The 10624-nt window shown below is 42.0% G+C and overlaps 1 protein-coding gene across 1 annotated transcript; it reads left to right on the top strand.

Annotated features, from left to right (window-relative positions):
* On the top strand, positions 1 to 3541 carry LOC120675089. Its single transcript, XM_039956178.1, has 4 exons — positions 1 to 1467; positions 1957 to 2053; positions 3095 to 3357; positions 3464 to 3541. The coding sequence occupies exons 1-4, from the start codon at positions 1 to 3 to the stop codon at positions 3539 to 3541; spliced, it is 1905 nt and encodes a 634-aa protein (XP_039812112.1).
* The last annotated feature ends 7083 nt before the right edge of the window (positions 3542 to 10624 follow it).

The raw sequence follows: 10624 nt of genomic DNA, 5'->3' as shown, positions 1-10624 counted from the left end.
ATGCCGTATGATGATCATGCAAGGGCTCTCAAATTGTTGCATGCACTCGACTTGGATGTTTGGGGTACAAAAGTGGAAGCGATTGTTGAGTCTACTAATTATGAGACTCTTACAACTGATGAGCTTTTCAGTAAGCTTAAATCCAAAGAGATCGACATCCAATTTCGAAAAAAGCTTAACAATCCCACAGCTGGTTCTTCTTCAAATATTCCAATGGCTTTGGTTTCTGGGAGTACTAACACTAATGCTAATCTTTCATCTACTCCTAGTTTTGCTTTGTCCTCCTTGTGTCATATTGCAGATGATGAGTTGGAGGTATTTGATGATGATCAGCTTGTTTTGCTCACCAACAAGTTCAAGCGGGTATATGAAAACAGGCGAAATAGAAGGCGTTCAGAAGGATGCTTCAACTGTGGTGAGCGTGGACACTTCATTGCTGATTGTCCAAGCAAGGTGAAGGCACCGGAGCATGGCAACAGCTACAGGCGCCAGGAACAATCAAGGGACAGGAAGAACAAGAGTGATAGGCGTGGGAGAAAGAAGGGACAACAGAAGTTTACTGACAAGCAAATCAAGAAGGCTGCACATGTTCTCTTCTCTTCGCTGGGTAGCTTTGATTCAGATGCCTCCTACAACTCTAGTGATTCAGAGTCCGAAGATGAGAAGCCCAAAAAGACCAATGATGGAGGACTCTGTTTTCTTGCTGACATCAAGGGAGGCATGTGCACTATGGCTTTAAATGAGGGTGATGCATATGACTGCAGCAACGACTCTTCTGATAATGAGGTACAAAATTCTGCTGAAGAAGAAATTGAAGAGTTGACTAAACTTGTTGATAAACAAAATAAAATTCTAGCAAGACTTAAGGCTGATCATGATAGAATATCTGCTGAATTAAAAACACTAAAAGATGCTACACCTGCTGCTGTAGAATGTGAGGAATGTTCTATTCATATGGTTTCTATTTCTGAATTGCAATCTAAGCATGCTGTTTTAGTTGATAAATTTGATTGTGCTAAGATTGAATTGGAAGAACTTCGCTCTCGTTCTGTTTTACTTGGTGCTTGTGCTACTTGTCCAATTTTGCAAACTGAGTTGAATGTTGCTAAATGCCATATTGTTCAGTTGGAGAAACACACTTGTCCTGTTTTACCTGAGTGTTTGACTTGTCCTACTTTTGTTGCTGAAATTTCCATCTTAAAGAAGGACAATGCTGCTTTAGAAGAAGAAAACACTCATTTGAGAACAATCCTTGGTTGGTGTTCTGTGCGTGAGCCCCAGATTGGTATGACTATTGCACAAATTAAAAGGGGTGAACATTTTGGTGTTGGTTATGATTTGAAGCGTACTTTTGGTAAAAAGAATGCAGATGGTGAGAACAATGGGCCTACTCCCAGTGAGAAGAGTCCACCGGTCTCACCTGAAGGTTTTGTGGTAGAACCTCCCAAGTATGTTCCTAAAAAGCAGGTTTGGAGGGTTAAACCCAAACACTTTAAAAGCCTGAATAACACATGGCCACCAACTTGTGAACATTTGGATAACCTTAAGCCTGATTTTTCTGGTTCCACTTCTAAGGCTAAGGTTGTCGTTGCTCCTACTCAAAATATTTACCATTGCGATTTTTGTGATCGTGATGGTCATTTGGCGGAGTTTTGCTTCCGTAGGAAGCGTGCTGAACGACGTGATCGGTACCCTGCACATGGTGCCTATGATCGTAGTGACTCTAGACGAGCGCCAGTTGTTCGCTTTTCTGGTTTTCGCTCACGTAATAGTGCCCCTGCGTCATATAGGAATGACATGCCACGTTTTCCCCCTCGTGGGCATCGTCGTTCTTTCGAGAGATTTGATTTTGCTAATGCTTCTTTTGAGCAAATGGCCCAGCACTGGTTTTCATTGCATTATCCTAACCCCAGTGTTGAGTCATTAGCTCACTCTCGTGTTCGCTATTGATTGCAGGATGGAGGCGAGGAGAACATATGGATAATGGACTCTGGTTGTTCGCGTCACATGACCGGAGATGATAGATGGTTCTCCAGCCTCACCCCCGCGAGCGGTAAAGAATACATTACATTCGGGGACAATAGTAAAGGAAAAGTGATGGCACATGGCTGTATCAAGGTAACCAATAAATTCATGCTAAAGGACGTCGCGAAGGTACGGAACTTACATTATAACTTGCTTTCTGTCTCACAACTTCTTGATGATGGTTTTGAAGTGCGTTTTAAGAAAGGCAATTCGCGAGTTCTAGATTCTATCGGTAACCTTGTTTGTCAAATCTCCCCCTTTGGACGAATTTTCATGGTTGATTTCTCTAAATCTTTTGGACAAGCTCGTTGTTTGGTTGCTCATGGTTCTCTCCCCATTTGGAAGTGGCATCGTCGTTTGGGTCACTTGAGCTTTGATTTACTATGCCGTTTGAGTTCGATGGGTTTGATAGATGGTTTACCGAAACTCAAGTTTGAGAAAGATTTGGTTTGTGCTCCTTGCAAACATGGCAAAATGATTGCGGCTTCTCATGCACCTGTGACTCAGGTGATGACAGAACGACCGGGTGAGTTGTTACATATGGACACTGTAGGTCCAGCCCGTGTTCGTTCTGCTGGTGGGAAGTGGTATGTGCTCGTCATTGTGGATGATTTTTCTCGTTATTCATGGGTGTTCTTTTTGGAATCCAAGGATGAGGCTTTTCAATTTATTCATGATCTTGTTCTAAAGCTGAAAAATGAGTTATCCAATAATGTCGTTAGAGCAATTCGCAGTGATAATGGCACAGAATTCAAGAATGCTCGAATGAAATCTTTTTGTTCAGAACAGGGTCTTGATCATCAGTTTTCCTCACCGTATGTCCCCCCTCAGAATGGTGTTGTTGAAAGGAAAAATCGAACGCTTGTTGAGATGGCTAGGACAATGCTTGATGAACATAAAACCCCTAGACGTTTTTGGGCTGAGGCGATCAATACCGCTTGCTATGTTGCTAATCGTATTTTTCTGAGAGCTTTTCTGGGGAAAACATCTTATGAGTTGAGATATGGTCGTTGTCCAAAAGTTTCTCATTTTCGCGTATTTGGTTGTAAATGCTTTATTCTGAAAAAAGGAAATTTGGACAAATTTGAATCACGTTCTTCTGATGGGTTGTTCTTGGGGTATGCTTTGCAAGGGCGAGCTTACCGGGTTCTTAATCTTGATACTAATCGCATCGAGGAGACATGTGAGGTCACCTTCGACGAGACGATGCCTTGTTTCTCTTCTGCTTTTGAGTGTGCAGGTGATGATGAGATTGGACAAAACATTTTTGAAGATGAGGTTGATGGACTTGACGATGATGATGATGCAACAGAGGATCCAGCTGTGCTCGAGGCAACTCCCATTCAGACGCCTAGCAGCACGATAGACGATGGGCCTTCAGAGCTTTTCACATCCACAGCAGATCCTGCAGCTATACCTATTGTTGATCATGAACCAGCTACAATTGAGGGGGAGGCAACTTCTGTTAGAACAGCACCTCGACATATTCAGCGTCGCCATCCACCTCAACAAATGATAGGTAACTTGAATGAGCGCACGACAAGGTATAAATCTAGAAATCAATGTGTCCTTGCGCATTCTGCATTTGTTGCCTCTTTTGAACCCCGTGATGTTGGACATGCGCTGTCTGATTCTAATTGGGTCAATGCCATGCATGAGGAGTTAGAAAATTTTGAACGAAATCAGGTTTGGGTTTTGGTTGATCCACCTTTTTCTTGCAAACCAATTGGTACTAAATGGGTTTTTAAGAACAAACAAGGGGAAGATGGTCTTGTTGTCAGAAACAAAGCCAGATTGGTGGCTCAGGGTTTCTGTCAAAAGGAGGGTATTGATTATGGTGAAACTTTTGCTCCTGTTGCTCGTTTAGAAGCTATTCGCATTTTGCTTGCTTTTGCTGCCTCACGTGGTTTTAAGCTTTATCAAATGGACGTGAAGAGTGCCTTTTTGAATGGGTATATAGAAGAGGAAGTTTATGTTAAACAACCCCCTGGTTTTGAACATCCTAAATTTCCTAATCATGTTTTCAAGTTACAAAAGGCTTTATATGGGTTGAAGCAAGCACCTCGTGCTTGGTATGCTAGACTGAAAACTTTTCTACTTGAAAATGGGTTCAAAATGGGTTCTGTTGATAAAACTTTATTTCTCCTCAGACAAGGCAATGATTCTCTAATAGTTCAGATATACGTGGATGATATCATTTTTGGTGGTTCGTCTCATTTTCTTGTTGCAAAGTTTGCAGAATCGATGAGTAAGGAGTTTGAGATGTCTATGATGGGTGAGTTGACCTTTTTCCTAGGATTGCAAATTAAACAAACACAGGAAGGGACATTTGTGCATCAGGGAAAATATACAATGGATGTCCTGAAGAAGTTCGACATGGCTGATGCTAAGCCAATTTCAACGCCCATTCCGACTAGCGCAGCTTTGGATGCTGATGAAGATGGAGAATCCGTGGATCAGAAGGAATATAGAAGCATGATTGGGTCACTTTTGTACTTGACTGCGACGAGACCGGATATACACTTTGCTGTGTGTCTGTGCGCTCGTTTTCAGGCATCTCCCAGGACCTCTCACCGTCAGGCGGTGAAGCGCATAATGAGGTACCTTCGTTTCACTCCTGAATTTGGCCTTTGGTACTCTGCTTCTTCGACGCTCAGTTTGTGTGGTTATTCGGATGCTGATTTTGCTGGGTGTCGTTTGGATAGAAAATCTACATCAGGTACTTGCCAGTTTTTGGGTTCTTCTCTTGTTTCTTGGTCCTCTAGAAAACAATCCAATGTTGCTCAATCTACTACAGAGGCCGAGTATGTTGCTGCTGCTAGTTGTTGTTCTCAGCTTTTATGGATGATAGCAACCCTTCGCGATTTTGGTTTGTCGTTTTCTCATGTTCCTCTCTTGTGTGATAGCACCAGTGCCATCAGTGTTGCTAAGAATCCTGTGCTGCATTCTAAAACGAAACATATTGATGTTCGTTATCATTTTCTAAGAGATCATGTTGAAAAGGGTGATATTGAGCTTAAGCATGTTGATACTAGTCAGCAGTTGGCTGATATTTTAACTAAACCACTCGATCAAGCCACGTTTGCACGTTTGCGTGGTGAGTTTGGTGTGTGTTATCCTTTCTAGTATCAATGTTTTTGTCGCTTCGGTTACATATGCCTTATACTTGTTTCAGCGAATTTGTGATAAATGCCTTTGGAGAGGTTGTGATGCTTTGGGTGACCATATTTTGTTTTGAAAACAGCACACAGATACTTCATGATTTTATCAGGCTTGTTTACATGTTCTTGTTCTAGTATCTGGTTGAATACTCGACATATATCTTGCTCACGGTTCGGTTTTGGCTCCTTTCAATGGGTCAAAGACCGGTTCGTCACTGTGAATGTAGCTTCTTTTGGGCCTATGAAAGAACAAATGTTCTTTGTGTCGCAAAGACACACATGAACCGGGCACTCTATAGTCCAGGGGCTGTCAAAAGATCCCAGATCAGCAGGGACAACAAAAGAAAAATGGGTTCAGTATTCAGCATATAACATTGGGAACAATATATATGATGCTGAGATTTGGGTTTGTATATACAGACTTGTGCTTTAGGCATGGCAGCCTAAGTTGGTTACTCACAGCTTGCCTCAGTCGCAGGTGTTGTGTGTGCCACGGGTTTGTCTTTCATGGCATAGACCTGATTCAAGCATTTGCAGTGAACTTTGATTGGAAGCTTTGTTACCCGTCGTGTGAGCTTGCTATATGTCTTGTCTTCAGCTTGAGACTGGCTTTGAATTTGTTTGCATGGTCTGACTAATTGGTTTTCAAAAGGTTCTAATTTAAATTTCTATGGTCATTGCATTGTGTTGCTGCTTTTCTGAACAGCTGGTTTTGCTGGTTCGCTGGTATAAGTATTTGATATATGTCTCTGAAGCTTCTATCTGTGCCGTCCCCTCATGTATCTTTTACTTGATGGAGTGCTTTGTCAACAAGGGGGAGAATGAGTGACACAAATTCATTGCTGAGTCTCAGGGGGAGGTTGAGTTTGAGCATTTTGACAGGGGGAGTTTGTCAGCTTTGGAGCTTTTCAGTTACTCTTGTATTTGTCTTGATTGTGTCGAGCCTAGCTTTTGTTGCTAGCCCATGTCTTTGGGGATCAAGTTTGTTAGATTGTTTTCTTTTCTTTCTTCTTTTACTCTATTTTTGTTTGAATAAATTTGTGTGGTGTGGTGTTGTCAATGCACTCATCAAGGGGGAGATTGAGATGCCCGTGGGGCTAGGACCTTGTGATGAGTGATTGAACAACACAGTGTGCGTGTGACGTTTCTCTTGGTTGGTGTCGTTGCAGGTGATAGGTGGAGACTGAACATGCGGCGACGTGTGAAGAATGAAGATATGATGCCACGACCGATGGACTGAGAGCGGTGAAGGGTGGATCAAGACTTGCGTTCGAGGGATTTGAGATCGTGCGGTGTATGTCTACTGTACCTGACGACACAGCGAGAGAACGTTGGTGGACGGTTTCTTGGTTAAGCCACAAAACCAAGATCCCGGACGTTCGTTGCGGCGGACGTGGCCGAAGATGGGGACAATTGTCGATCGCGAGAAGATTCCGGATCATCGTGCGGCGAGATCACGGGACGCCATGGTGCTAGATGGAAGGATCGCGGACATCGAGATTGTTTGCCGTGGAGGATGATATTGCGTGATACGCGCCGATTACGTTAATTTGATTTACGTAATGGCAAATTTGTAATTTAGGTAGTGCCACCCTATGGGTTATAAATATGCGGCACCTAGGATTGAGGGGTATGCGTTTTTAGGGTTTTGGGGGCGCTGCTACAGTAGCCGCCGTGAACAGTAGCCGCCGTGAACAGTAGCCGCCGTGAACAGTAGCCGCCGTGAACAGTAGCCGCCTCCCTGAAGCTCTTCTTGCGTGCACTCCTCTCTCCAGTCTAGCCTAGGGTTTAATTCCTAGTGAGGGATTTTTGTTGATCTCTCTAATCAAGAGAGGGAGGACGATCGGGCGGAGGCTAGATGCAATTTTGTAAGAACAAGTACTTGGTTTAATACTTTATCATTAAGTATTGTTCTTCGTTTCATTGCATCGTGCTTATTTGTTCTTCGTCAGGTTTATCGTCGGTTTCAATCTAAGTTTTCTTGATCCGCATTTTATACTTAATTTCCTTGCATAATATTTTGAGAATAGATTTCTAGTGATCTTGTGAACCTATGTTTCGAGTTTCCTCGCGTTTGGATCTAATTTGCTAAAGTTCTTGAAATTTGGGAGTTTGATCTGTTTGCTTCCGTGCGAAATTATTTTGAGTTGCTCCCATTCACCCCCCCTCTGGTCGCATTTTCCGGTCCTACACACTAGCAGCAAAGCTAATAAGTAGATCGACGGGCATGAGAGATCGCGAGCAAAGCGTGGTGATCACGTGGTATATATGCGAGAGGGCGGACTCTGCTGCGTGCCTGCGTGGCAACCAAGGAGACCCGCCCACACGTGTGAGTGTCCATATACTAGCTAGCCAGCTTGCGATCGATCGACATCGACTTCATGAGTAGAAGCAAAGCATGCACGCACATGCCAGTGGACGCGCACATGCGCTTTATCGTTCCCAGAGAAGATTGGACGGCGACGGTGGACTGTGATCAGTGTGTGCACGTGAGAAGCCATAAAACCTTGATTTCTATATAAGGCTCTGTTTAGATCACAACCCGTAAATCCCGTAAATGCAAAAAAAAAGACACGTCACATCGAATGTTTGAACACATACATGGAGTAATAAATAAAATTTATTTACAAAATTTTTTGCATGGATGGGCTGTAAATTGCGAGACGAATCTAATGAGTCTGCTTAATCCATGATTTGCAACAGTGATGCTACAGTAACCATCTGCTAATTATAGATTAATCATGGATTAATTAGCATCATTAGATTCGTCTCGCGATTTACAACCCATCTGTGCAAAAAGTTTTGTAAATAGACTTCATTTAGTACTTCAAATTAGCAAGATTCCATCGCAAAAATTTTTTGTGTTTCATCTAAACACGGCCTAAGTACCATATCATGTGTTGTCTGTTAGGCCGGCCGGCCGTTTTGCAAAAACTGAACAACGCATCACACATACTACACTGCCACCGTGTTTATATATATATGTACGTATAAATTATTGTGCGTCTCATATTATTAGTTGAAATAAACTCTAATAGTACTGTTACTTACGGCAAATTCAAATATAAATTTACACAGCCATAGCTAGCCTGTGCAAGTACTCCATCCATTGTCTTTTTGATAGTTCTATTTCATCTTGACACAATGATGTACCAATAAAAACAATCTTAGTTAGCATATAATAAATGTAGCACAGACTTTGTAGTTGGTCCTAATATTTTAACTAGAAACTCTTATTACTAGTGTTATTTATTACCATAGCTCAACTCATACCAATAGCAAATAAGACTATCATTATGAGTTTTGAAATAAGACTATCAAAAGAAAATGGAGGGAGTAGCTAAGACTGCAAAATAGTCAAACCTATCATTTCAAAAGAAAACAAAATGGTCAAACCTGTTAGAAAATTAAACCACGTAATGGATGCATGCCTGTCAAGTTGACAATCGAGACTGCTAGCACAACGGAACAGAAATGGAACAACTAACAAGAGTTCCCACCCCGTAAAGAACAATGGAACAACTTACAATTCCCACGCCGTAGAAAAAATAAGTCTCATATAATATGTAGAATGCATGAATTCATTTTATGTGAACTAGCAACATTTTTATGTACTAGTATTTCCTTCAAAAACTTTATATTTACGAGTATTTCATCAATGAAAGCTAGTCTATTTTAGAACGAAAAAAAATCATCAAAAGTAGTCCCAAGACCCGACTTGTGAATACAGATCGACATTCTCACACTATGGAAAGATCAAGGTTAATAATTAACTGAACTGCAGTTAAAAAGCCGCACATGAGTCAGTAATTAACCAGCCTTGAACCCGCCTCCAGCTAGAGCCCCGCTAGCTTTGACGGTCAAAGTTTTAGGCGGGGGAAGGGGAGGCAAGCGGTGCAATTACCAAGATAAAAACACACGCGCCCTATCTTAACCTCCACTTCTCCTTCCCCCCATAGAGAGAGAGAGAGAGAGAGCTCTTAGCTTGTTAACAATTCGTCGTCCTGGAGGAGAGGATCCTATGCGAGGTTTTTAGGGTGTTTTTTGCTCACTTCTCTATGCGCGGCGTCTGAAGCTAGACGATGGACTTGCTTGGGAACGCCAAGCTTTTCTATGGCCGGAAGACAAGGGTTCGTGTCCTCTTTTAGGGTGCAGGTGGCACGTCCTCTCCGTCGGCCATGCATGAACTTGATCCTTTTCTTTTCATCTTTTCTGCCTGTCGTTCATCTTTTGAAGCAATTTAAAGAGTGTTTTCATGAAGCATGCATGCAAGACAAGCAGCAACGGTTGTCGTGCGCACTCTCTACAGCATACGTACGGGTATGCATGTTTGATTGCAATTGATTGGATGAATCATGCCTATCTCGATCGGGACCGACTAATCCTTTTTCCTATCTAGGGTTAGTTGCATGGGCTATCATATTGATTCTAAACCAACTATCATTACTGTGAATTGTGGAATGGCTTTGTGCTAAGTAACTTTTTAATTAAGTATGTATATAAATAATTTAAGATTTTAAGATTTTAAATCGCCGGCTAAGGCATTTAGCGAGAGCACTACCGTTATGATGTTTAGCAGGCTAAATGCCATAGCTGCTGCTCTTCCTAGCAGCTATAACCGGCTAATTAAAATCTCTATCTATCTATCTATCTATCACCACTGCTCAAATGTTTATGATTAAGGAAAAAAATTCAGGGGTATTTCGTCACTGCAGTAGATCAGTAATCTTAAAAATAAAATCACCACACCAGCATTCCTCAAAAAAAAAATCACCACCAGTACATGTATATGTTACTCCTTGTAATTGTATGTGCGCGTGTTTGTGTCAGAGGTGATCTAGGAAGAGTGAGCCTATGGCTTTGTAAAAAATTAAACTATATGTCAGGCATTCAGCTTCTGCAGGTAAGCTGTGAGTGGCTTTAGGGTTTCAGGAGACCCCAGGCCTAATTGTCCATACGCACACTTCAGCAGGCTTGAACAGTGTTTTGGCTCATAGCCACAACAATAATATAGTTAGGAGAAGCAACATGCATATGTCAACTGGATGCATAAATGTTCAGACACCCCGTGCGTGCATGTGCACCTTCCTGTGTACATACTTGAAAAGATCATGCAAGAACATCTGCTTACGAATTGAGATCCTAGACAAATAGAATGTGAAGCTTAGATCTCGCACCATTTCTTTTTTCCAAGAGTGTTAATCATTCTTAACAACAACTTTCCGGTCAAATGACCATGGCAGCTTAATACTATTATCGAGTAAAAGGTCGTCACCTTAGTACTACATGTACATGCATGCGCAGATACATCATCAGGTACTGATATAGGCACACATATAGACTTGTTTTGAGGAAAATGAGACAAAATATAGTGGAGACTTCCCCAAAAAGCAGAAGCAAAAAGTGCTTTCTGTTCAGTTAAATCATATGCCACACTG

The sequence above is a fragment of the Panicum virgatum genome, chromosome 5N (genome assembly GCF_016808335.1).
Source record: "Panicum virgatum strain AP13 chromosome 5N, P.virgatum_v5, whole genome shotgun sequence".
NCBI lineage: Eukaryota > Viridiplantae > Streptophyta > Magnoliopsida > Poales > Poaceae > Panicum > Panicum virgatum.
The sequence above is the reverse complement of the archived record's forward strand: the minus strand, read 5'-3'. Positions and strand labels throughout refer to the sequence as shown.

Bases quoted from the DNA above. Each gene is read 5' to 3' on its own strand.
- LOC120675089 (XM_039956178.1), top strand. From the start codon at position 1: ATGCCGTATGATGATCATGCAAGGGCTCTCAAATTGTTGCATGCACTC. The intron at 1,468-1,956 runs GTTTGGAGGGTT...TATTGATTGCAG, and splicing joins AGTATGTTCCTAAAAAGCAG to GATGGAGGCGAGGAGAACAT. The intron at 2,054-3,094 runs GTAAAGAATACA...TTCTGAAAAAAG, and splicing joins CAGCCTCACCCCCGCGAGCG to GAAATTTGGACAAATTTGAA.